The sequence below is a fragment of the Chaetodon auriga genome, chromosome 15, assembly GCF_051107435.1.
Source record: "Chaetodon auriga isolate fChaAug3 chromosome 15, fChaAug3.hap1, whole genome shotgun sequence".
In the NCBI taxonomy this organism is placed as follows: domain Eukaryota; kingdom Metazoa; phylum Chordata; class Actinopteri; order Chaetodontiformes; family Chaetodontidae; genus Chaetodon; species Chaetodon auriga.
In genome coordinates, this window is record NC_135088.1 from 17,615,976 (window position 1) to 17,643,752 (window position 27,777).

General features: G+C 42.9%; 2 protein-coding genes across 3 annotated transcripts; one reads left to right on the plus strand and one right to left on the minus strand.

Annotated features, from left to right (window-relative positions):
- Positions 1-474: 474 nt before the first annotated feature.
- LOC143333113 (endonuclease domain-containing 1 protein) lies at positions 475-11,028 on the minus strand. Its single transcript, XM_076751053.1, has 4 exons — positions 10,975-11,028; positions 10,835-10,889; positions 1,433-1,671; positions 475-1,256 (listed from the first exon to the last, which is right to left on the minus strand). Exons 1-4 carry the CDS (start codon positions 11,026-11,028, stop codon positions 648-650), a joined length of 957 nt encoding a protein of 318 aa, XP_076607168.1. The 3' UTR covers positions 475-647.
- On the plus strand, positions 6,287-27,114 carry kdm6bb (lysine (K)-specific demethylase 6B, b). 2 transcript variants are annotated; one of them, XR_013078223.1, is made up of 22 exons: positions 6,287-6,478; positions 8,802-8,925; positions 11,379-11,435; positions 12,090-12,210; positions 13,544-13,600; positions 13,905-14,124; positions 14,248-14,493; positions 14,596-14,751; positions 14,825-15,103; positions 15,410-18,039; positions 18,154-18,280; positions 19,251-19,356; positions 20,221-20,426; positions 21,351-21,513; positions 21,604-21,672; positions 21,770-21,918; positions 21,987-22,101; positions 22,179-22,366; positions 22,525-22,666; positions 22,777-22,903; positions 23,009-23,179; positions 24,255-24,573. XR_013078223.1 is itself a non-coding variant. In XM_076749970.1 (22 exons), the coding sequence occupies exons 4-22, from the start codon at positions 12,095-12,097 to the stop codon at positions 24,276-24,278; spliced, it is 5,280 nt and encodes a 1,759-aa protein (XP_076606085.1). In that variant the 5' UTR covers positions 6,287-6,478; positions 8,802-8,925; positions 11,379-11,435; positions 12,090-12,094; the 3' UTR covers positions 24,279-27,114. The 2 variants fall into 2 exon arrangements, 1 of the variants encoding a protein (XP_076606085.1); XM_076749970.1 differs by having other exon boundaries at positions 21,362-21,513; positions 24,255-27,114.
- The last annotated feature ends 663 nt before the right edge of the window (positions 27,115-27,777 follow it).

The following is a 27,777-nucleotide window of genomic DNA, read 5'->3' on the forward strand; positions in this document are numbered from 1 at the left end:
CAGCTTTCCATAGATTCCTTTTCATTATTACATTCAAATGTCTTTTATAACTTAGAGATTAACTAAATGATTAAAGACGCTAAAACCCATCAGACAGCCATGAAAGTCAAATCCAATTTTTATAACTACACCAAACATTCAACCTGACAGGAGGCTGTTTCTAAGCTCAGCACAACTTTACATTCAGTCTACAATAATTTAACATCCTGACTGCAGGCGAGCTTCATTCAAACATGGTTGTTTTTCTGGTTTGTATTTTACTCTCAGAGCACATTTGTGATTTTTCACCTCAGTCAGTACAAACCCCTTCATAAAGTTCAGTATTTTACTCATTAAAACACAGTACAAACCAGTAAATTAATATAGTTTATTGAATGAGTTTGCAGAAAATCCCAGCAAAGTGTCTCTCCTGTGACATGTTCCTGTTTTTCATAAGAGGAGAGACAATGAAAGCATTTATCAAAACGATCTAATTGAAGAAAATACATTTTAAGAGCACACCAAGCCTCTGTTTGGAGCTGCGAGGGAAAATTAAAATAAACATTGCAGAGAATTATGACATCTTTTTTATCACTGCTGAGGGAGAAAAACACACGTATCTACCATTATGAGACTTAACTTGAAAGTAAGTAGGAACCCACGTGCTTTCAGATAGTATGCTGGAGGTAAAGAGGAAGCGGTGATGGAGAGATGCAGTTGTCATAGAAGATCTGAAGGTTCTGGTCCACATCCATGCTGTTTTTCAGAAGGATCTCCAGTTCCTGGACCGGCATCTCATGCACGCTGTTGCCCTCTTTGGCGTTCTTGGCCATGGCTGCGTGGGACGGGAAGCGGATGCGGACGTCGTGCGGTGCGTTGCGGTCGTAGTCGGTGCAGCAGTACGCGGACCACACGTCTTCCGGGATGGCCACGCGGTCCTGGTTGTTTCGCCGGATCATGTTGCCCCTGGTGGTCACGCCGGTCACGATGAAGGCCGTGCCGCGGCAGAAGTTGTTGAGGCGGACTCGGATCCGCTCCTCGTACTCGCGCCAAGGCCCGATGTTGAACTCCCGGATCTCTGGGACCACGTTGGTCAGAGTGTACGTGGCGGCGCGGTCGTGTGGAGTGGACTGGTGCTGATCTGGGTTCAGGTGACCTCTCTCATAGAGGACCACGTCAGAGTAGTCATCCAGGACTGCCTGGCTGTCCTCAAACTTCATGTGCAGGTAACCAGTGGGGAACGGCAGCATGTTTCCATTCCCATCGATTTCTGCCAGCTGGAGACACAGAAACAGCACTTACAGCATCCTTTCATATGACCAATAACACAAAGCCAGTTCCCATGAGCCTCTGGACTAGAACTATTGAAACTCATTAGATTTCATACTTCAGTGTGAGCTACCTGCTGAGAAATGAAAATGAATGACAGAACCCTGAGTGACAGATCTCTGACCTGTGGCTCATACATCCATGGATAGTCCACACGTCTGTCTCCCTCTGTTTTCTTGAAGGTGTAAGCCGAGTAAACTGGAATCCGCTTATGGGGGTCGTACAGGGTCACATAGCGAGGTTTGTCGGCGTAGCGCTGGCAGATCTTCTTCAGTTTGGTGTCGACGAAGCCCCGGGGTGGTGTCCCCATGTACAGGGAGTCCTTGCATCTCTCTACATGATTGAAATCGAATACAACCGTTGCTGACACGAGAGGCAAAAAACAGATGATCAAAGGAGAAAAAGGTAAAGGGCCCAACATGTTCATCGTGAAACACGTCTCCTGCTGTAGCTTCTGCAGAAACAATGGCAGAAAATGTTTGCAGTTATGATTTAAATGTCTCAAAGCAGATATGCAAATCGAGTAGTGTCACCAAAAGACAAGCCTGTGGGCACATGTGGGCGTGGATGTGCAGGTCATTGCATTGATCCAACCTAAAACTCTAGAATAATATTGAATAAGAAGCTGTTTGTTCTCTTGGATATTATCCAAAATTGGATGTTTTTCAGGTTGTTGCTCTTTGAAAAGTTACTGCAACAAACACACGGAAGTGTATCATCTCTGTGGCCACTTAGGCTACATTGACAGGTTTGTCCTTGTGACTTCATTGGGATAGATTCATATCATATATGCATTATATTCGTGGTGCAATTCAATGGTAATGCAGCTAGCTTCTAGATGATGACTGCTGTGGGTTTGCAGTCTTATGTCACATCTTCACCATGCCATTATTCCATATATTCCCCTCAGTACTGCATGGAACTCATAACCAATAAACCTATTCTGAACAACCAGCATCCAAAAACACTTGTGAAACCTCCATTTGGCACAAAATGTAAAAACGCAAACTGCCTTCCTCTTACAAAAACATTTTGACCTTGCAAGGTGTGTCATAAGCACATCCCTGCTTCCCTCTCACAGACGCCTTCATTCCACTGAATGTGGTGAAGACACACAGGCCATATTGAAATGGGATATTCAGAGAGGTGCTCAGTGTAATGGTAAAATGCAAAACTGTCTAATCTGTCTGTGTGATGAACAAAAGGCCTACAGTGACCGATAGGTACTATGCTACTCTGGTACTGTGAGTGAATGGTGGAGATAAAGGATGGAAGTTGACATAGCGACAAAGAGCGTATGTGTGCTGCACGTTTCCAAGTCAAGGTCTGAGGAAAGAATCCCGCTGAAATGCAGACGTCTCATTTAACAAGTCAGTCAAGAGCAAGAGTTGTACATCAACCAGCTGTGGAGATAATGATGAATATGAAGAGGCAAAATAAGAAAGTAATCCAGTACTCCACAGCAACTGAAGAAACTTAATTTGCTGTGACGTAGAAAGAGTGTTTCATAGCAAATGGTTCAATGTTCTGCCAAAATGGGTGCTTGACCTAATTTGGCAGCTCACTTTGTACAGAGCAATTAATCCATCTGAAACTCTCTTCCTGACTCCAAAGTTTTTTTTTGTCCTCAGTCCTTCATAACAGCTTGGACACATTATGCAAATTCTTCTTCTTTTATTAAACACATGATGACTGTGGCTGCACACTTTTCTCTTCCCAGTACTGCGAGGTGCACTTGCATGTTTCTTGATTTTCCAAGTATCGACGTCAACATGCCATGTGGTTTGCGGTTTTGCAGTGACCTTCCTGTGACAGAGGGGTCACTGATTGATCCGCTCAGCGACCACATGTCCTGTCAGTGTCCTTGATCTCATAACACATGCTATTTGGAAAGATGTTGGAGTAGCTGGAATAATAATGAGCAAAAAAGGCAAAGAAGAAGAAGAAGAAGATGATGAAAAAGAAAAAGAAAGAAAGAAAGAAAGAAAGAAAGAAAAATTAGGATTTGATTAAAAACATTCATCCACATATTGAGTTAGCTGCACCTGAGCAACCTGGAGTGCATGGAAGCTAGTTAGGATGTGAGCAACCAGCAAGTAGTGGATAAATGGTTGAAACAGCTAAATTAATGGATGAACAATTGAAATAGAAAACATAAAAACATCCTCTTTTATAATTTATAGTACAAACATCGAGTTTAATTCAATTCTTAATTATTATTCATTCAATTACCAAGTGAAGTGAACACATTTGAAACAGGGCTGTGGGAGAGGATTGGAAGCCACAGATCTAAATGTCTGAAATGTAAAGGAAATGAAAAATGTGCTGCATATCAACGGCTTCTGGTGCTGTCCTATGCCTCCCTGTTCTCAAGTCTGGTTCATGCAAATGGCAACTGTTTGTCAGATTAGCCAGAGCAACAATCCTTCACTGCCCTAATAAGTCAATTTGAGTGATCGAGCATGGTTATTCACTGAGGGACCAGCTCGCCTCTCTGATCTAATCTTGAGTTATGACAATCATAACTTATGTGGCCGGGGCCGATGGTGCAGTTATGTGAACAGACATTTTTCAGCCGTCAGCATTTTTACCAATTAAAATTATAAATTCTCACCCAGTGCAGCCCCGGCTCGGCCGCCCTCTGCTGCCTCATCCTCAGTAGAAGATGCTGCTGTTGAGTTCAGTGTTATCACCACTGGTCATGACTGTCCATGCAACACATTTCTGTTTTCCTCAGCCATTATCAGCGTGAGTCATGGGAAAGCACTTTGGGGAGGCTCATCAGTTGTCTGTTTATCCGTGTGTTTCTGAAGGTGGATCAAAGATGTCGAGTAAACCTCTGATTCTCATGCAAAGTCCTTACAAACGTAGTTAAAATGTGTGTATATTTGACCTGGGATAAGCTCATTAAAGGAAAATGAATGTTTAAGGACAACTGAAACTAGTTGCGGTTGATTCTTGTGCTGGGAGCTGCTCAGGACGCAGTGATTTAAAATGCTCTACATAATAAAGGCAGTATGATAATTTACTATAAAACCTACTAAATGTTTGTTGACTTGTTCTACTGTATTTTTAGCACCCACTCCTTGTGCTTGTTCTTCATAAAATCCAGTGTGTCATCATGCAATAATATATATGGCCCACTTGGAGGCAGTGTAGGCTTGCTTGTTGCTTGTTCGCATTTCCTGCTTGTGATAAATGCATTAAAACATAATTCTATTGTTGGTGTTTTTTTAAATCCAGCACATTTTCAATTAAAAAACACTGACGTGTTATGAAGCTTGAATCCAGTTTGTTTGATGAGAGAGGTGCTCTGCATTGACAGACAGGCTGTAGAGACTGTAGAGATTATAATGTTAAAACTATTCCTCTGAAACTCTTTCTGTGTAAATTCATCTATTTTAGTTTTCATCAAACTAACACAGATCTCCGTCCTGGTGCTCAATGTGAATATTTTTAGGAATTTGTATTCAAAGAGGGCTTAATCATATCTTCCTGTTTTGGGCAGGTCTGTTTCTCCTTTTCCTTTCTTAACTTTTTTCCTTTGTTTTCATTCTTTTCTTGCATTCCTCAGTTTGCCCTGACATGATGTTATCAGCTCTGTGTTTAGAGTCAGAATCTGAGTTATTAGTTATTATTAGTTATTAAGAAAAAAAAAACTTAACATTGTTATTTATTATTTGCTATGATTAAACTACTGTTTAATAATACGACTTTCAATTCAATGAAATCCACATTAGGATGATATCTATAATTTCTTCTGCAGACACAGTGAAACATTTGCAGTATAATCATTGTGTGATTGCATCCTAAACCTGACAGCCTTTTGATGGGAGCTGTCGAGACAGAACAGATGCTCCCTCTGCTTGCACACTACGGGAGACAGTTTCTAGGCCTTCGCTGATCCACCAGGGGGCTCAATTTAGCAGATATTCTGAAGCTACGAAGCTGTCCCCACTTAGTTCTGCACCAAAGCCTGCTGATTGGTCCAAATACCCACATGGGGCTGAGCATTGACCAATAGAGTTTGGGCTGATCAGGGGCTGTTGCTAAGGCACTTCAGAGGTAAAAAAAAAAAAAAAAAAAAAAATCTGTCAGCAGTATGCTTCCACCATTTCACTCTCGCACAGGTCTGCCTCCTCCTCAGCTCGCTGTCTCTGCGCCTCTGCCTCTCTCTGTGCTCTCAGGGCCCACAGCTCTGCCCGCTTAGCTTTTATTGGTCGCTGATGGGTGAAATGAGCAGAGGAGTGAGTGGTGGTTTTGCATTGTGAGCCACAAAGACTAGACCCTCCCTCATGAACCTAGAGCTGTAGCCCCACCTCCCCCTGGTTATCCCGTGTCACTTGATATTTGAGCTCAGCCAACAGCCCCGGCCCTTCTGTCACCATTTCCCTCCGCCTCACTTCCCTCTTCATCCAGAGATACCTGACTGTCCTGCCCCTGCCGAGAGAAACCTGTGCACTGTTCACACTGATACTGCCAGGCCTAAGGTGATTCTGTGGCCCTTTTCCTCTTTAATGAAGAATCTTATTCTGAAAAATGCTAGCAGCATGACAGTGTGCATGAGGTGTGTGTGTGTATGTGTTTGCACAGATAAACGCACAAAGCCAATGAATATTGCATTTAAAGTAAAACAAGTGTCAACCGGTTGCAGTGATTTTTGGGAGAAAACAGCTCGAGAAGATTCTTTTACAGCTGTGGAGGGATTTAAAATATCTCCTCTACTGTACTGGCCATGTTCCAACTCTCACTTACTCTCTCTCTCTCGCTCACACACACACTCACACACATATTGTATACTCACACACACACACAGAGGAAAAGGGAAATAAAGAGCCCCTCCATGCCTCTGTCTGCTGTTTTCCCCTCCTCCTGCCTCCTCTAGCTCACTGCAAAATGTGATAGATAAGAGGCTCTCCCCTCTCATTGGCCCTCGTCTTGTGATTGACAGCTTGCTAGGCCCGCCTCGCCGGTCTCTGTACATGGATCGGTCTGCTGCCAGATCCCCAGCATCAGAGAGTGGAGTGGAAACAGGAAGAGGAGGAGAGGGGAAAGACAGGAGCCAGAGGAGAGAGGATCGGGTGAGACAAGGTGGCGAGGAGTGAAAGAGAGGAAAAGGGGAGCAGAGGGGTGTGTGGACCAAAGAGAACAAGGACACAAAAAGAGAGAGGTAAAAGAGGAGTGCAGAGGAGCAGCTGGATGTGCAATTGGCTCCTGGCTGAATGTGGATGTGCTAAATGCAGTGTGGAAGCAGTGTGAGCTTGTGTTTCTGTCTCCTGTTTGTGCAGTGCCCGTCCACATCTGTTGATTTTCTGTGTGTTTTCTATGTGTCATTGTTCTGAACGGTCTGCCTTGGCTGAACATGCTGCAGTGTGTGTCTGCAGAATGCTGCACGTTCATGCATGAAGCCCACACACACACACACACACACACACACACACACACACACACACACACACACACACACACTCACATGCAATGCTCACATGCAGAGACATAGTGCAGGGGCAGAAATGTGAACTGATGAATGTAGTGGAGGAGAGCTTTTGCGGTTACTCTCGTGTTGTGGTTACATTTGTGCTCTGGAACGTTTAACTGTTGAATATCAGCCTGTGTGTGTGTGTGTCTCCCTCTCTCTCTCTGTCTCTCTCTGTGTGTGTTTGTGGGAGGTGTACAGTAGTAAGAGGCCACCAGTGTGACCGAGTGTGATGATTAATCTCCATTTAAAGTCATGTCCGAACTGTGTCACACACAGCTCTTAGCTCCGCTGAAAGTTCAGCTCTGTCTCTTAAACACCTCTCACACACTGGCTTTGTTGTGTTCTTGTAAAACGGTTGGCTCAAATATGAATCTCCAGACACTCATTTTTGACTTAAAATAGAATAAACAAAGGGTTTCTATGGTAACTATCGCTAATGCACAGCATGCACCCAATGTATGCTTTCAGGTGATATGATTGCCAGCTTAGGTAACCACCTGGATGTGTGATTCTAGGTTACCATCCCTCACACAAGCCAGCTGTCTGACGCGCACACACGTGCCTCCAGTGCCTTATTCGAACCTGTTAACCCACTTCATTGTCTTTGTTCACAAACAGCTGTACATTTTGCATTGTTTGCAAAAGACACCCCCCTTTCTTGTTCTTGACCTTGCCTTGGTACATTCCAGCACCCCTCAGAGGGCTATGCTTTATGGAGCATACACCGGGAGAAGCTGCTATTATAGAAAGGGAGAAGGGGATAGAGCAGAGGGAAGCGGGGCTGCGGGGATGTTATTTTTAGAAATGTGATTGATATTCGGCTCGTACTGTACATTCTCTCTCTGTGATCGTGACACTATTTCAGGCTTGAATCCAGTGAAATCCTGCATGTGCAATGCTTTCAGGGTCTGTCTGTACATCGTCGCCTCTCACTTCCCCTCCATCTGTTCTCTTCACGTCTCTGCTCCTCGTGTTAGCTAGCCTAGGAGCCACCAGAGACAGGCCTGGTGTGGTGCAGCCCATCCTTCCTTTTATGGTATAGGACCAGTATCCTTACTACTTCCACACACACACACACACACACACACACACACACACATAAAGTCTCAGCAAGAGATGCACATCTGCAGTGGTTCACTGCAGCTAGCAAGCAGCTCCAGATATTTTGAGATATGCAAGGATGTGACAGACTGTTGATTTGTCCAAATGAGAACACAAACTGGAGTGTGTTTGCAGAGCTGCAGCAGATCTTCACTCCACAGTGTGAATTTTTTATTCAGCTGACAGAGCAATTGTATAGAGGCTGCAGACATTTGAGGAGAGCGAGCAGAGAAGATAGAAATGTGGAATCATACATCAAATCCTATAGACTGTCTACACTCCCCCCCGTCTCTCTTTCTCCATGTCAAAATCACACACACACACACACACACACACACACACAGGCAAACACTCCCCTCCTTGCTTGAGGCCTTGCTCCCAGCTCTGGACTAAATGATATCATCGGTTGCCAGGGATACAAGGACACAGCGTGCAGAGAAAAGGGAGGGTGAGGCATAGGCAGAGCCATACACATAGCCTGAAAGAGAAAGGAGGAGGCTGGGATATTGGGTATCAAGAAAGAAAAAGAGCCTTGTTGAAACAAGTAGTGAAGATAGCAAAGGTAATGGGGCAGGGCCATGACGTGGAAAGACAGAAAAGAAAGCCTACCGGCTTGCCAAAGGTTACTGGCCCATTCTTCCTCTCCTCTCTCTCTCTTTCATGTCATTTCCTTCTTTCTTTGTCTGGAGAGGGTCAGGTTTGCAACACTGCAAGTGTGTGAGAAAGCATGTGTTGTATGAAATGAGACACAAGAATATAAAGGAAGAGAATGGCAGCAGTACCTGACGGATAGAGGAGAGACACTGCCCTTGATTTGAAACAATAAAACCTTCCTGTCTTTTACATCTGTGCACCGACTGACTATGGTATTTCCTCACTCTCTCTACTATGTGTGTCTGTGTGTGTTTGGCAGTGAGCGGAGGATGAGCATGTCTATTTAAAGGGATCCGAGTCTGCTGTCTTGCTATTCCTGACTGGCAGCATCATCGAATTTAGACCAGAGTCTGTGTCCCCTTTTCTCTCGTGCTCAGTGCAAGGTAAGATTGGTGACAAGGATACACACGTGCACACATGCACACACACACACGCACGCACATTTGTGCTGTTAGGTTTCAGATATATGCCTCCAATTTTCACTTAACAACAGTATTGGTGTGGTGAAATTGCAAAACGTTAGACAGCCAAATGGAGTTTTCAGCAGAGACGTGAATGGACGCACGGACATCCCTCTGTGGTGACAGAGACATGACCAGGGTTTCCTTGGTGATGGAGGGAGACAGGAAGCACACCAAAAGGTGCAGACAGCAGGTTTAACCTCCTAGGAGGTGTCATCTAAACACCCAGCAGCATAATACATTCAAATATTTACCTGTTAAGCATCATGTGCATACAAATATTTGACTATAAAAGTTAGGAACAGAATTGTAATGTCTTAGATGTCATGCCCAGATTTAACACGGTACGCTCCTGTACTGTACTGTTTACACCGCACATTCTTTTCTCAAAGTTATCTGACTGTGAAGCAGAGAGTGTACTTCAACAGCAACTTAACCCCTTTTGCACATGACATCATTTGGCCTTGGAGCTAAATTCCAGATGTCTGGAATTAACCCTGCACAGATGGGTTTAATACTGGGAGCACAGAGCCATTGTTGTGTAGTGAGTCAAATTTAAGCTGCTGTTGACTGACGGCTCCCCCTACAACACTGCTACGTATGTTCCAGTGTGCAACAGGGAGGGTCGACAGCAGATGGTATATCTGCTGTCTGTGCAATGCTGCTCAAATGCTAGCAAGCTCAGGATTGAATGCATGCTAAGATGTCATGTCAAAGAAAGAGGAAAACTGTAACACAGTGTTTAGAACTGTTGTAGCGCAGCACAAACTGTGAAACACAGTTTACAGGTTGTTGGCATGATTTGAGCACACAGCAAACTTATTTATTAGCATTCAGGATGGACAGTGTTGTGACATTAGCATAAACTGCCTTTCTGGGACACAGACCCAGAAAGGCAAGTCTGAGGATAATGTCAAACAAAAAGATCCTGAGCAAAGGAAGCTTTAGAGCGGCTGATGAAGAGGTTATTTCAGCCTCAGCAGAGAATTGTAGAAGCTCAGAAAGCAGATTTCACAGGAACAGGATGTGATATGAGGATTAGAGTGGATATACCCAGATGTGCAGTGTCTATTGTACATGATGACATACAGTGCTGCATGTTGGAATAAAGGTATGCAGTCACACTTTCTTGTATGTTAACATTGTCACAGCTTACACTGGCATGTAACATGTATATGAAAGTCTTTTGTGTCCTCTTTCTACTCTAAAAATAAATCTAAATGCAGTTGACTCTAAAAAGCCTGAAGCCACAGCATTAAGAACAGTCTGGCTTCAGTTGCTCTAGCAACTGGTTGGAAATGGACTCTTGAAGAGGTGCCTCACTTAGCTCATTCAGCATTCACTGAAAGGTTACTGCAGCACAGCTGCAACAGTCTTACCACAAACAAACCTGTATGAAACAAACATGAACCCCGAGGGAAGTGGTAACATGTTGCACAGCAGTTCTTCATGCTATCTATAAATAGCTGAGGGAAAAGAATGCATATAGAGATGCAACCTAGCTTCAGTAGAGCAATGCTCGCCTCAGCATGCAGAGTTGATCAAGGTCAGCTAACCTCAACACAATATACGGTGCTGAAGTGTTCGGCAACAGCAGCAGAGACAGTCAGAGATCATATCTGTCTATGAAAGAAGTGATGACTGCATGCAAATCAAAGTGAAACAAGTGAATAAAAGTCCAAATGTGCAGAGGAGGCTAAGGATTAGCAATTATGATCACACAGTGAGTGAACAACTTGAAATTCTGCAGAGGCACAACCAGCCAAAAAACCTGACCTGGTTTAGTGGTCCAGGACTCAGCAGGTAGCTGTAGAGCTCTGTGTGCCTGTACCATAGATGGCTGAACTCACAGCTGATGGATCGGATGGAAGATGAGTGCTGTTGATCTGAGACACAGTCACCACCAGTTCTGTCAGAAATAAAGAATCAAAGCTTTTACTGTACAGTGAGAAAAGAACTACAGCAGCCCACCCGGTTTTTCTCTCCGCTGTTCTTTGTTCTGAAAGCGAGGTCGCCATGGTCCATCGTCTTAGTGCCATGTTCTTTTTTCTGTCATTGCATGGCCACTGGCTGTGGTGACTGCTGGGTGGGAGTGATTAGAGAGAGGCTGAATGCACAATGCAGCTTTGGCTGACTGATGATACGAGCACTCAACACATACAGTGCAGCAGGAAAAGACAGGAAATAAAATCTACTGGAAGTACACAAAATGACACTTTGGTCTTGATGTAAATCACAGACCCACAAGGATAAAAAGCGTATTTGTTATGTTGCCAGAACAAGAGCTTTTACTGTGTCGACATGCTATAGAATTATGTTTCTCTCTCTCTAGTCATATATTGATTGCATCTCTCATCCATGTGTCTTGTCTGCAGGCTGCTCTTTGCTCTCAGGTGTGAAGTGGAGGGCCTCCCAAACACAGACCAAGACTGGTAACGACAGAACATTTGTTTCTGCCTCTGTACTTTGTGTGTGTGTGTGTGTGTGTGTGTGTGTGTGTGTGTGTATGGCTGTTTGCATGAAAACATGTAGCATGTGCACCACTGCAGCACTTTCTAGCATCACAGTGGTACATACTGCATTGAAGTTTTGCAATGCAGTACTGCAAAGGCACTGTCCAATCATGAAGTCATATGAAGGTATAGATTATTGTCAACATTGTGTGTGAAAACAAAACTCAGCAGTTACTGCAAATGTCACAGATAGTAGAATGATGGAGATGCAGAAATGAACCTTGATCTTGTTTCCACCTGCTGCTGTAATTGGATTTTACTTGACTTGATTACAGGGCCCTTCCTGTAGGCCTTATCAAACAACCAGCCAGTGTGTAGAGCAGTCTTATGAGTAAGCATCAAGGAACTAAATTTTCCCTTAATTTGTGTCATACATCATTTAAGTGTAAGAAGTAGTCACAAATTAAAATAGTGGTGGGCATCGTGACTGTATAAGATAAGATTTGATTGGTTGAAAGTGCCAAGATTTTGGTATTGTATTTTATCTGTTTAGAGACATCACATTTATTCATTTGTTCATTTATTTATTCAAAATCTGAACCCCGTACACATTAAACAACATCTGTGTTTCAGGCTGCATGTATCACCCAGCAGAGCTGTACTCTGGCCGTAACACATGGGACTCCTATCCAGCTGGAGGACCTAACAGAGGACAATGGGCTCCTGTAAACACTCGCCCCTGGAGCCACACAAGGTCAGCAGCACCCTCATACACACTTACTGTGTCTACAGTGTTATCTTTTATTTGTAAAACGTCAATAGTCCATTCTCAGGAGCACACATATCATTTCATATATAGAGGATATAGCCTCTTGTGTATTTACTGTACAGTAGTAGTCGTGCAGTATGAATCTAGACTTCCAATAAGACAACACTAACCTTCATTGCAGCCAATGGGGACATTGTTGCTGTTGCAGTGAAGAAAGCAGATGGAATAAAAATGTCTTGCACACCGAGACAGTTGGACTGAAAGTCTTCTTGAAAAGAATTGAAACTCAGTGGGAGTGGATAGTCGAACAACTTGAGGCTTGAACTTTCCCAACAAAGGTCATTCCAGCAGGTGGGACTCCAGCCTTTGTTGTCTGGGTTGATTCAAGATAAGCACCACTTTAAGGGACTGGCTGATTAACTGAAACTGTGATGAGCATATTCATGAACAGCTCTTATTTCAGCTGCAGCTGTGAGCATGAGCCCATCTGCAGTTTAAACAAGCGGGACTCCAGTGAATGAAACTATAACTTCTTCAGCTGCAGCTGAGAGAAGCTTCAATATAACCGTTCAGCTGCAGCAGTTGAGGTTGGCTCTAATGAAAATGCTTGTATGTGTAGTCTGGTTGTGGCTGTGGCAGAACTAACAGTTGGGACTCTGATAAAGAGGTGTGACTCCCAAAGACATAGTAAAAAAACAAAAAAAAAAAAAACTGTAATCCAATCCATCTGAGAAATAACACCACAAGTCTCCTTTCAAGGTCAAATTACAGACAGTATTCAGGATGCATGTTTTTGTTTATAGTAATAGAAAATTAACAAATATCAATTAGTGGGTTATCCAGTCACCTGTTTGAAAAGTTCAGTGGGGTCACAATGACAACATCACCCTGTGCATGGGGTTAAGTGACCCTTTAACTAGAAGTGCTTTACGACCTAGCTATGCAGATTTACTTTATAGTCTGTGAGGTCAAAGGTTATTGCTGTATAAGTGGGAATTTTTCCATATAAGACATTAAAATGAAGTAATGAAAAAAGTAACACCTCATTTTTGAGTGATGCAAAAATCATTAACAAGAAACCGTTGATTTTGACATTCAAAGAAAGAGTAAAGATACAAAGCAAATGCTTGCAGAGAGAAACTGATGTCAGCAGTCAAGGAGAACAAGTAAATTTGGCTTCAAGCCAACTTCTAGCCTCTGCGAACAAGGTTCAGAGCTCCCAGATTTGTTATTCTCACATGAGCTGTATATGTTCAACTCTCTGCTGCATTATTACCTTCAGACATTATTGATTTTCTATGTGTTTTTGCTACTGCAGATGCCAAGAAGGGCGCAATCAATCACATCATCTGCCATCAAGTCGTCTTTATAATAGGTGAGTAAATCAGTATAAACAGTATTCATACTCTGCATTGTAAATGTGCATTTTGCAGCTTTGCCGTTTATAGCACCAGTCATCTTTCTTAAGTAAGTTATGCACTGCAATGTGTTTGTAACTTTTTAAAACAGCTGGAGAGCCAACTTCATTTGTCACTTAAGTAGCAGAAAAGTTGATCACTTGATGCCACCATGGATATAAATATTCACTTGCTGTATAAATTCCCATTTGTGTCATTTGTGTTTTGAGTAGTATCTGCATCATGATACTTGTTAATTAGTTCAGTTGGTCTTTTGCTTAGGGGGGAGAGAACAGTCAACCGTGTCCAGGACAAGGGCATCTCTAAGGGGCACAGACAACCTCTACGTCTTTGGGATGGCAAAGAGCGGCCATTTGAGGCCCAGAACTGGCATCACAACTCCACACGCTCGTTCCACACCCGAGCTGGCACGAACAACTGTTATCTAACAGGACCAGGAGATCGCTACGTAAACTGGGACAACAGTGTCAGTAACTCTGTGGTGAGACCTGCAGCTGTGTAACCATATTCTTTCCAATGGAGATCATATTGTTATTGGAGCTAGAAGTGTGTCATCATTTGACTTTCTGATTACGACTGTCCCTTTTCTCTCTTTGACTGATAGCATGGGGGTCCTCGCCTGCATCGTAACAACAGAGAGATCCAGTCCCCACCAGAGAGATGGGCCCCATCAGACTGCCGCAGGAGCTTTCCAGGCAGAATGATAAACAACAGACCAGGACCCTGGAAACGGCCAGACCTCCACCAGCGGCGAGACCAACTGCACCAGCACAGTCCACCCCCACCACACCCTTTATCCCCTAGGGAAGAGTGTCCAGCCAAGAGGAGAAGGGACTCTGGCCCTGATCAGGTAAAGTCTGTTTTCTTAGTTAAATGTACACTGCATTTCATTTCTGTGTAGTAGCACCAAATCCCATCCAATGTGACAGGATATCCATGCTTCTCTGTTTAGTCATCTCATCCAGGATCAAGGCATTTACCTTTACTTGCCCACGCCCCATCACCACCTCGCCACCACCGCTGCAACCAAGACGACTGGAAGCCTCTTAATGACCGGGGGGGTCCTTGCCACCACTCTGACCACAGGACCTCAACAACACAGCAACAGGTAAGCTTGTGTAATGAATACATGAAACTAATATGTTGATCATTGTTGATTTCTCTTATTGACTGTGTTGCAGGAAACCTCTAAACTGCGAGCTGGAGGACATAGCTTCAGTAACAGTAACCAAGCAGCTCTAAGCCAGAGCTGTGGCAGCAGACCACCACATCATGGAAGCAGAGGGAAGGTCGACCGGAAAATCTCGTCTTCACCAGCAGACCACACCCGTGTGCCTTACAGCCACCAAAACCATCATTACCACTATCAACGGCACACAGGCCACCCCAGAGCCCTACAGCACAACCCGTCACTACACCCTCTTGAGGACTTGCGGAGCTATCACCACAAACAAAGCACAGTGAGAATTACACATTTAAATAGCATGAACACACATACATCTGTCTGCTTTTTACATTACACCCTCTTTGTTCTTACTAAATAAGAGTGTGTCCAATAAGTATTTGTTGATTCATCAAGTACATGGGGGTAATAAATTAGAAATGAAGGAAGTGAAAGCTCTCGATATCTCTTCCTTTTTAAAACCTGGTCCATGTCACCAGGCCTAAGTTGCTCTTAATATTATTCGTTTCAGTATAACAGTGCATGGTTTTGAGTGACTGATCCTTGAAGAACTGTCTTAACGGATGTAATGCTACCTCTGCAGGAACCTCAGCGCACTCATCAAAGGGTCATTTCAAGGGATCTGGCCCTCTCCAAGTCTTCTGGTGCAGACTTGCCTCCCTATTCATCCCTCCTCTGCAGTACTAATGATGGAGGCTCTACTGCCAGCAGTCCATGTGCTTCTTCCAGTCCCTCTTCATACACGGTGGTCATTGGCAGAAAAGATCCATCAGTCATTCGTCAGTGTAGTCCTAGCCTCAGTGGACAGCAGAAACTGCAGGGAAGCCCTAATCACACCCTGAGACCTAGCCTGACATGTACCACATCTCTTCCATCTCACGCTGGTCCAAAATCCAGGTTTTCAGACGTCAAATACAGAAAGACCTCACAGCCCCTCTGCTCACGACAGTTGCCCCATAGCAGATCAAGAGCAAACAAGCCTGAGAAGGAGTTGGAAGAACACAAAAAAACAGACAAGCTGGTGAAAAAGGAGAGAAAGAGTGAAGCTCAAAAGACAAACAGAAAGGGTGAAGAAAGAAAAAGGCGGAAGAAAAAAGAGGAAAAAAGGTTGGCTGAGAGAAAAAAGAAGAGAGATAAAGTGGCAAAGAAGGAAAGAAGACTCGTCATGAAAAGCAAAGTCATAGAAAAGGAAATGTTCACTTCCACCTTTACTTCCAACTCCTCAGGGGAGGCCAAAATGAGTAAAATGGAGACTACAACTCTGTCTGCAGAGAATCAAAGCCAGCCACCATCCAAACACAAGCACAGGATGAGGAATGAACGAGCAGAGAGGACACACAGGCCGTCCACAAACACTCCTCATCCCAGCTGCACTTCACAGCCATCCTCCAAATCAGAAAATCACAAAATGCCCAAGAAAAGCAGCAACCCCCAAAAACCTCCCTCCAAGAAACAGCCAATGCAGACTCTTCCCAGGAACATCAGTCCCAACAAGACCAGCAAGAAGCTCACCACTGTCTCCCAATCAGAAGACGGACCAAAAGCAAAGCCCAATGATACACTCCCTTGTCTTTTATTTAAAGCCTTAGCACCTCTCACTACAGCATGCTCCATTAGCTTAGAGCAGCCCATGCATGGCAAAGAAGGAGGGCAGAGAGGACTGCTCAATGCCCCAGACCTACAGCCTGTGGCAGTGATGGGAAACTTGCATGAAATGGGAGACAACCTTGCGAACACCCCTCCCGTTCTCAGCTGGCAGGGCTCTCCAGTGTCGACTCTGGGAGAGGATGAGGAGGAGCTTGAAAACGGAGTGATAAGTAGACCTGTCCTCCAGCCCAGCCCCACCCAGTGCTTGTCTCCTCCACCTGTTGACAGCGAGAGCATTGATGATACGAATAAGAAGCATTGTGAAGGTCCACCGGCTGATCATTCGCACGATGGCATGTCTGAACTCTGTGATCTGTCTTGTGCAATGGAACCAGTTACTGAGGATGAAAAGGAAGAAGAGGAGGAAAGCAGTGGGGAAACTTCTGGCTCTCTTCTTCGTGAGCTTCACCATCATAAAACAGGTTTGGATGATGTCTTCAAGAGCCTGGCCACCTTTCTGGGAGGCCAGAGGGTCACATGCCGAGGCGGTCCATTTGGGGGACCTCTTGCTGGCGCCAACAGAGGAGTGAAGTACTCTTCTTCTCTTGAATTGGGGCCAGAGATCCACTGTCAAGAAGATCAGGATTTCTCCCCCAAATCAGATCCCACAGCATCTTCCAAACCCGGTAATCGATCACCAACTCACGCTACCTCAGACACATGTTTGAAATCCCACAGTTCCACAGATCTGACGGAGGCTGTCACAGACACAGTGCAGCAGAAGCAGGAAGAAGCTGAGATTGTTATAAAAGAGAAACCAGAGGGCAAGGAAACAGAAATCCTCACTGAGAGAACAGAGCCATCTCTTCTGGACGGGTCACTGAGTGCAAAGCTAAGACTGACCACAACACATACAGCCGCTTTCACCAGCCTCATATCTGTCGCCACCAAGGAAGAGAGAGGCAAGAGTGAAAAGACCCAACACATAGGTGTAGACAGGAAGAGAAAACAAAAGGCTAAAGATGGAGGAAAAGAGGGAGAGATCAAGATTAAGATTAAGACAGAAGAAAGCAGTGTCATCTGTCATAAAAACAAAGCAAAAGAAATAAGTGGTTTTGAACAAGGGGATGTTTCATCCTCAGTGCTCGTCATCTCCAGTAACTCACCCAGACCTCTCAAAGACAGAACGAAGGGCCAGATTCCTCAGGAAAATCAAACCCTGCATGGCAAAGACAACCAGAGAGAGGATTTGGACACTGAGAACATTGAGGGAAAAATACTAACAGAGAAGAAAGGGCATGTTGTTGAGTTAGAAAATAAGATATCCTCTGCAGCTGGAAACACAAACACCAAGACCCCTAGCTCAGTGTCAACCGTAACAATCAACACATCCAAATTATGTGTGTCCACATCAGCAAGTAAGCCTCCCTGCTCATTAGCTCCAGTTGACCCACTAAAACTGAAAGCATTGTCCATGGGTTTGTCTAAGGAGCTAAAGATCCTCTTGATTAAAGTGGAGAGTGCTGGAAGACAAACGTTCAACATATCCGAGGTTGAGGAGCAAAGAATCCCACTCTCCAAGATCAGCATCGAAAACACGGCTACTGAAGTGATCAGAGCTTGCAAGTGAGTACTCTGACAAAGATACTCTTTGATTAATAGATTTTTGACAGGAGAGTTTCAGGGTGGCTTTTAATATCCAGGTTGGTCTTTTTGATGCATTTTGTCATTTTCTTCCAGGGCGACAAGGGTGAAGGGGAAATTCAAGGAGTCGTTCCTGCTTCCCGCCTTCTCCGTTAAACCCAGTATTTCCATTGATATCGCCATACCTCGAGAAAAGCTTAATCCTCCTACACCAAGCATCTACGTGAGTCCACACAGATTAGCAGTACTCTATCCTAAAGACATGTTTTTAGCCATTAGGCAACTAACAGTTCTTTTCATTATTGATTAATCTGATGATTGTTTTCATTATTAATCTATTAATCATTTAGTCCATGAAATTGGTAAAAAACCTCATAACAATTTCCTACAGCCCAAAGTGATGTCTGCTAAGTACTTCTTTTTGTACAACCACCAGTCCAAAAACCAATGACTGCATTTACTGTCACAAATGGCAAGAAAAGCTGCAAATCCTGAACTTGAAGAAGCGGTAACCAGCAAATTTTTGACATTTTTGCTTGAAAAATTAATTAACTGATAATCAAAATAGAATTTTCTTCCAATTGACTGTACAATTAATTGACCATCCATTGTAGCTGTATCTGCCATGCTTAGCAGTTTGGTTCTAGGGATGGTGATGATGACGAACTGTGTGATGCATTGGTGCAAAATTTCAGACATTTGTGTTCCCCTCAGAATGAAAGGTTATTACTCCGATGATCCCATAATTTTTTAGTTACCATCAGTATTTAAACTACAACATCAACTGCACTTTATGTTTGATGCTAATTAGCAAATGTTAGCATGCGAACATACTAAACTAAGATGATGAACATGGTCAGCATATATATAACATCAGCATGCTAGCATAGCCATCAGGACCATGTTAGCATATGCTAAGTGTCGCCTCACAGAGGTCTTTGCATGGCTATAGATTCTTTGTCTTGTTCTTATATGAATAAAAGACTGTAAATCTCCATCATAATTTTACTGAATTATTTGAAATTGAATTGAATTATTTGCTGGATCACTTTCTTGATAGCATCAGAGAGAGCTGCCTTATCACATCTGTTTTCAAGATCTACAGTTTTCTAACCCACTGTCAGTATTTATTCCTGTACTGCATTCAAATGTTTGTAACTACTCTTTTTTTTTTTTTTCTTTTGTTCCTGCAGTTGGAGAGCAAGAGGGACGCCTTCTCTCCAGTTCTGCTCCAGTTCTGCACAGATCCCAAAAACGCTGTTACAGTCATCAGAGGCCTTGCTGGCTCTCTCCGCCTTAGTAAATTTATACACCATACTCATCACAGCTAATTTATGCCACTCCATTTACTCTATTTAGCCCAACAGAACTGACCAGATTCCATTCACTCGAAAGTTTTTGGTGATTAATAACACATTTCCATTGATTAGAGCCATTTGTTTTGTGAAAATTGTCATGCAAGCAGCAGGGAAAGAGAACAAAGATGGGACTGAGGCATTTGTTGTTCAGATATAAATGAAAGTTATCATAAAACTGTGGGGTTTATTTTAGCTGCAATTGAAATTTTAAGCATGATCTTCTAAACGTTTGATCATTTTGAGGCTACGGATGCTGCATCTTTCCCAATCATTATGAGAGCAACATGCAAATATTGTGGGGGTGGGGGTGAAGATTAGAGAAACAAGACAAAACCTGTCAGGTCTAAGAAGTGCCATGTGTGTAACCAAATAGGGCAGCAGACAGCCGCACATTCTCACAGTCACATCACAGTCACAATTCTTTATGATTCCTATTTGAATGCAGACCGTGTGTGCTCAGCCATGACATGATGCTGGGCCACTGCAAGGCTGTGCTATGATCCAGGGTTGTTGCTTTTAATGCTTTTGCATATTTCAGTGTGTGTACTTTACAATCCTCCCGTACAAATATGCTAATCTCATTTCTATTCCTGCTCCTTTTTCCTCTATGTCATACTTTGAAGAATGAAAACCAATTCATGTTTCAACAAAATGTTAAGAAGGCAACACAACTGGGATAGCAACAGTTTTGAGTGTTTAAAAATCCCAATGCCTTGTGAAATCAAAACTTAATCAAAATTAAATTCACAGTTTGTAAATTCAGATTTATCTCATAGTTATCTCTGCTTTCTTTTCCCTATGTGAGACCTTGGTCTGTTCTCCACCAAATCTCTGGTGGAGGCCAATGCGGACCACGCTGTGGAAGTGAGGACTCAGGTTCAGCAGCCCGCTGATGAGAACTGGGATCCCAGTGGTTCGGCACAGACGTGGCCATGCGAAAGCAGCCGCTCACACACCACCATTGCCAAATACGCCCAGTACCAGGCTTCCAGCTTCCAGGAGAGCCTGCAGGTAGACATCTTCCCTCATGGCACATGCACACAAATGGTATAATGTTCAGAGGATGTCGATATAATTAAAAGCATGTCTTGCAACTTTGCACTGGGCCTCATTGAAAAACCACACATATAAACAGATTTGTTCTTACATAGCATGTAGAAGCCATTTAATAGTTTCCTCATACTCAAAATTGAGGTATGCATGAACTTCACGAGTGGTTCAGACCTGTGGAAAGAGGCAAAGTCTGCATGTGACTTCATGGTACTTTTTCTTTATTTCTGTTGTTATTTCCCTGAAAATCTTCTTTTTACTCTTCTGTAACTTTTTATGAATGAAACCCACAAACACAGCAGAACAGGTAGCTTTATAGAACCATACTAGGGCTGTTGATTATGCTTGTGATAGACATCATCTGATTCACTGAAACAAGTGATTTAGTTCGTCACGTCAAGAGACAGGTGAATCCAGCTCGGAACAGCAAACCTCACAGTAAAGAGAGGTTCAGGAGAAGAATACAACAATGCTGCTGGAAAAGAGAGGAAGAGAATGGTACATAACCAATACAATAGTACACAGTATATACTGGATATATATGCAGCTCTGTTTACTTTTGCCAGTGTGAAACGTGGTTAGGGTTCTTTGTTGTATGCATATACGACGACTGCAGTGCAGTATAGTTACTATGATTGACACATATATTTTCCCACAATTAGTTCAGCCCTTTGCCTCACAGTGATCCATTATTAAACATTCCTCCCATAATCCTGCTAATTTCAAGAAATCTCTATAAAAAAAGCAAAGTAAACATGCCGAGTGCATGGCCTGATGAAATCCACACACGGCAGGTAAATAATGATCTGTTTCACATAATGTTTTTCCAGGACTATTCTTGAAAGAGAACTGTGTATTGATGCATTTTTAGCTAAGCTCATGTAGATGTGTTACAGGAGGAGAAGGAGAGTGAGAATGAAGAGGAAGGAGAGCAGGCCAAGCCCTCAGACCCATCAGCCACTACAAAAGCTGCTCTGACACAAGTCAACAGTAAAGCTGCTCCTGTCTTCAGCAAAGCCCAGCCTGTTAATGCCACCACCCCACCCAGGTTAGCACAAACCTGTCATCAGTTTGCATGAAGAATTCACCGTTACACTGTGTGAACAGCATTCAACTCAGACTTTGTTCTTCTCCCCAGCTCAGAGCAGAAAACGGTGGGAAAGATCATTAAATTTGGGACCAATATTGACCTCTCTGACCTTAAAAGGTGAGATTACGTCATAAAATTCTGCCCGTTCTACCTGCGCCGAGCTACCTTTCAGGATCCTTGTTGTTTCACATTACTCATCATATGTGTTTACAAGGTGGAAGCCGCAGCTGCAGGAGCTTCTGAAGCTGCCAGCTTTCATGCGTGTGGAATCCAGCAACAACATGCTCAGCCACGTTGGTCACACAATCCTGGGCATGAACACTGTGCAGCTCTACATGAAGGTGCCAGGCAGTCGCACACCAGGTCAGTGTGCGTCTGAAGTAAAGTTTCAAATGACAGACAGTGAATAAAATGACTGCCTCTCTCTTCAGGTCATCAAGAGAACAATAATTTCTGCTCAGTCAACATCAATATCGGGCCCGGTGACTGTGAGTGGTTTGCGGTCCACGAGCACTACTGGGAGTCTATCAACAGATTCTGTGAGAAGTGAGTGAGGAGGCTGTTTGATTTAAGAGGAGGAGCTGCAGTGTCTGTGCATGGATGTGATCAATTGTGTCCTTCAGGCATGGAGTAGACTACCTGACAGGATCCTGGTGGCCAGTCCTGGAAGACCTCTACAGCTCCAACATCCCCGTGTACCGCTTCATTCAGAGGCCGGGTGACCTGGTTTGGATCAATGCGGGGACTGTGCACTGGGTCCAGGCGGTGGGCTGGTGCAACAACATCGCCTGGAATGTAGGACCGCTCAACTGTAAGTTACGAGGACCACAAAACAAGAGGAGAAGAAAGATTGCAGCTTAAAACTTTATAGTCAGGTGTTCCTTGTCTGGAATTCAGAGTGAGATATGCTGTTTAATATGCTGCCTTCTTTCAGCCTCGCCGCTGTTTGTGTGTTTTTTGCTCTCCCAGCGTACCAATATCAACTTGCCCTGGAGCGATTCGAGTGGAATGAGGTGAAGAAGGTTAAGTCAATTGTTCCCATGATCCACGTTTCCTGGAATGTTGCTCGCACCATCAAGATCAGCGACCAGGATACCTACAAGATGATCAAGTAAGATGTCTCTCTGTGCGTATGTGTGTGTGTGTGTGTGTGTGTGTGTGTGTGTGTGTGGCAGCGTGTTTGGTTACATCTTTCACTGTCTGCTCCTCTGTGTCCCTCAGACACTGCCTGATGCAGTCCATCAAGCACATCCAGATCTTGAGAGAGCAGCTGGTGGCTGCAGGGAAGAAGATCTGTTACCAGAGTCGGGTAAAGGACGAGCCAGCCTACTACTGCAACGAGTGTGATGTGAGTCCCTCCTCCTCCTCTGCCCGCCAGACAGCATTTGTGTATGTGCTGTGGATGCATTACAAACATGATACTAAGCGCAATACCACACCTGTGTTCACGCAGGTGGAGGTGTTTGACTTGCTGTTCGTGACCAGCGAGAACAGCACTAAGAAGAGCTACGTGGTGCACTGTGAGGACTGTGCCCGAGCTAAGAGCCCATCGCTGGCAGGAGTAGTGGTGCTGGAACAGTATCGGATGGAGGAGCTGATGAAAATCTACGACAGCTTCACACTGGTCAGTCTCGCTTTCTAATCTTGCACAGTAACAGTGATGCCAGAGAGGTGATGACTTTGAGATACGATCCGGTTTGAACCAGAGTTCATGTTGATTCATGTATATAACACTGTCAGTCAGTGCAAAGGCGGAGGACGATATTACAAATCACACATCAGCTGTGCCAAAAGCTTGAAATCATAACTGAGATGAGTTTATGAACAGTGATTCTTGCATGTTTTAACTCATTGTGCATAATTTGTGTTCATTTTGCGTGACTCTTGACCTTTTTCCAAAGCAAACCATGAGATTTTAGATAGCTGTAGGTTAGTAGCTGTTAGGTTTCGTCCTCGCTGTTTCAGGTCATGTCAGAAAATATGAAAATCAACTTAAAGAGTCTTGAAGCTTATCTGCAATTGATGATGCATTACAGTAAATGCCCGTGTGTTTATTGCTTGTCCCAGTTTACATTATGGCCTTGTTCTGTTGCTGCGATCAGGGACTGTTTTAAAAGCTCAGCTTTGTTGGTGCAGAGGAAGATATTTCAAAACAGACTCTGCTCACAGCTGCACTGTCAGACAATCAAAACCAAATCAAAATGGTGTTGGTGCAGATCATTTTGAACATGCTTGAACATAAAAAGCCACCAGTGTGCCTCTTTAACTGATCCCTGCAGTAAAAACTGCTAAATACATACATGACCTCAACAGCATCCATTCTAACACTGTATGTTGTATCATCTAGTTTTATTTGATTGTCTTCATGACATAAAGTTAGATTCATTTAAACTCAACACATGTGACTGGGACACAAAAACAAAATGAATGCAAACATCTGGACACAAACTATTTCACAAAAATAGTAAATATGCATAATAATCAGAACGTCTACACTCCATTTTCTGCATATTTGATATTTATTGATGAACTGCTTAAATTGTTTCTAATTGGAAATTGGTCTCTAATTGTTTCCAAATCACAACTTCATGTGTAGACACACACACACACACACACACACACACACACACACACAAACACACACACACAGAGTTCTGATAAGTGGCCAGCTGACTCTCCCTCTTTTTGTCCCCCCTCAGGCTCCATCTTCCTTATCAAAGTGAGGACTCCTCCCTGGTGTCTTTCAGCCATAACCAAAACTCTAATGGCAGCACAAATGTCGTCTTCAAGGCAATCTATTCCTGAAAAACACTCTCTGAATCAGCCAATCACGTTTACTCAGTATTGTTTACATCACACAGTAAGGTATGGATACTCAGCCAATCCAACTATAGCTCACTGTCTTCCCCATACCAGCTGCTGATTGGACGTGTGTTTTGAAATAGAATGACTAGACTGGTACTTCTTATGAAAAGCATTTCAGATGTGTACAAAAAAAAAAAAAAAAAAAGAAAGAAATGTGAGCACTGCTAGCACTGAAAATCAGGTTATATGTTCAACGGACACTGCTGTGATTCAAAAGCGTCAAGTAGCCGGTTCTGTGTATTAATTCAGGTACTTTTATGCAAATTCAGTAGAACTTTTTTACACCAATCTAGTTATTCTATATGTCCATGAATTTGCTGTGATTCTGTTGTACCAGCAGGGGAATGGCTTCACAGGAGAAGTAGCTGATTGTCACATTTGGCATCGTATTGGTTCCTGTTTTTGTTTGGTATTCAGGTAAACTCTGACATTTGTAATTCCTGTCTGTATACTCTTTGAGGTGCTATTCCAATCTTATTTATTCTCGTTAGATACTTAAGAAGTTTTACCAGCCTAGAAGTACACCACATTGGCCTTGCGAACTGTATTTAGAGGAGAGGTAATTAGAGGATTAAACACCCATAAATAAGGTTTTATGTAAGTATTAAGAAAAAAAGTGAATCAAAAACTTTTATCGGTTTCTCTAAAATACGGGTTTACTAGAGGACTAATATGGTTTCATTCTTAGTTGGAAATCCAGTGTGTAGATGGAAAAATTCAATTTTTTTGTTTTCCAGCGAAGTCCAGCTAAATAGTCTTTGGTGTGGTTTCTTTGATACGCCCAGAAAACAGACAAAGTGTGGTTTTTATTTTTGGAGCGGGAAATCGATCCCAGTTTTATACCTCTTTTGTTGCTATGTTCTTGTTTCTAGATGATGACAGATAAAACAAATAATTGTAAATTGTGAATGAATTTATGGGATACACAGTGGTGTGCATAGATGGGCTACGGGGGGGGCGGGGGGGTCGCTATTGATGTTTGTGTCAATGAAGTGCCCGTTACAGTCTGAAAAACGTCCAAAGAGACACACAATCATAATCCTATGATGCAAAAGCCAATGAGGCCGAACAGATGAGCAGACTGAAAGGCACCTCAGCGTTTTCATTTAGTCCCAAACATCCGTCCTGACGAGGTCCACCTCCATGCACTGCCAGTTTCCAGGTTAACAGGTTGAAGAGCACATGAATTGAAACGTGACAAGAAACAGCCAGTCATCACTTTTTTCCTTCAAAATAAAGCTCTTATTTTGTTGAGGCTACATAGTCCATCATTTGGCTTTATACGTTATTATAATGCAAGGGTGACTAAATTTATACAGCAGAGCCTGACTGACACTAGATTTTTGTGGCTGATTTTTATATTGTTAACAATACAATCAAGCAATATAAATTTTTTTTCAACAAAGATATAGCAGTGATAATTCTTGTACAGATCCCTTGGATATTTTTTTCTTTTTGAAGAAGAAGAACATTCATGCTCGCTGCTCTAAATGACTTACCTGCAATAAGCTAACATGGGCTGAAATATTGGCCTGGATGTTATTGGTCCAGCTCTACTTCAAAGTAAAAGCTTTGAGTCCTGCGTACAGTTTGATCATCACTTACTACACTGGATTGTATTCACATGCAGTGATTTGGCTGCATAGGTTTGGCCTGTTTTTTCATAATTTGAATGAAACGACAGCTTTCAGATCTTACCCCTGCCCTCATGAGTCTGTGCACACCATTTACTGTACATAATGTATCTGTTTTCAGGTTTACTAGAAGACTTATGTAGTTTTGTTTGCGATCAAAAATCTAATTTGTATATGGTGAGATGTGTCCACCTCAGTCACTTGTTTTTGTTGTTGCTATATTATAATACACCATGAAGATATCCTGTTTCACTCTAGTTTAAATTACTGCAATGGGAATTTCTTCCCACTTTTATACCTCTTTTTGTTGTCAGTTTCTGTTTTTTGGAATACAGAGAAAATGGAAAATTGTAAATTGTGACATTATTTATACTGTACATGGTTGTTTTCTTATATATTTATTGCATATCAAAGGGTACTTCACTTGATAAGGGGCTACAAGGTATTTTAAAATGTAGTATGGTCATAATGTGTGGATGGGGAAGTGCAATCAGAGGGCGGTTTAATTTTCATGGTGCTAGACCCCTCCTTGCCTCAATGCCCCCTCATTAAACAGCATATAATGATGTATGAACAGAAGTCAGTGATCGAACTCAAACCAACCGGTTGGTGCTTAGAACCATTTCAACACAGTTGCTTGTAACAGAAATGGAATGATGTCTTTGTACTGTATCTAACAGATAAATACAAGATCTTTTAAAATGTTTTTTTTCCATTGTATGAAATTCATAATCTTGTGAGGCGTTAGTGGTTTTATGATGAGCATTAGCAGTAGATGTAATTCTTGACACTTTTGCAGAGACTTTTAGGGATGTGACTTTTGATGACGTCAAGGTTTCGTTTTTTTTTTGTGTCTTGTCCTCATTATTAGTATTATTTGAAGGATGTAATGATGCTCTTTTTCCTCTTGACTTGTTTGATTTATGCTGCACTTATTGTTTCAAAAAGAACTCACATAGAAGAAAACCTGAGCCAGACCTGTCTTAAATCCCTCTGTGGTTTTTCTGTGACATATTGTATTGTTGTTCGAGAAAATAAAATGTTTTGATAAATTATTCAACGACAAGTCGCTTCTTTTGATTTTTCTTTCTGTAGTATCACCAGTTGCTGTGTGGTGCGGACAGTTTCATTGATTTCTGCAGGCATTCTCGTATATATATGCTCCCCTCAGATGTTCAAAATATGCTGATATGAGTTTGATTTGTTACGAGCACTCAGGGAAGCACAGGTGGATCACCATCAACCGCAAACATTTGTTCTTTTTCACTGCACAATTTAAAACATTGTACATGCTGCTTCTCATACAATATGTTGTTAGAAAGCGAGTCAAAGTTTTCTCCTGCTTTGTGAAATATCTCAACATCTACTTGATGGATTAATGAAAGATTTAGTGTAGACAATCATGTCCCCATGATCTCCCTCAGGATGATGGTGGTCACCGTCTGACTGTTCATCAAGCACCATCACTAGGTCAAAATGTTGACTTGTCCCATACTTTATGACTAAATGCCTGCAAAACTAATGATGTTCCCACCAGCCTCGGCTGTACTTCTTGTACAAATGTTAGCATGTCAATAAGCTAAACTAAACGGGTGCTCAATGGGAAATGCAGCTGTTGTGCATCAGCATGTTAGCATTGTTGTTGTGAGCATGTTAGCATTTATTGAAAGCAGTGCGTAAGTACGCCCTCACAGTATGCTTACTCTGGTTGTCTGTTCTCATG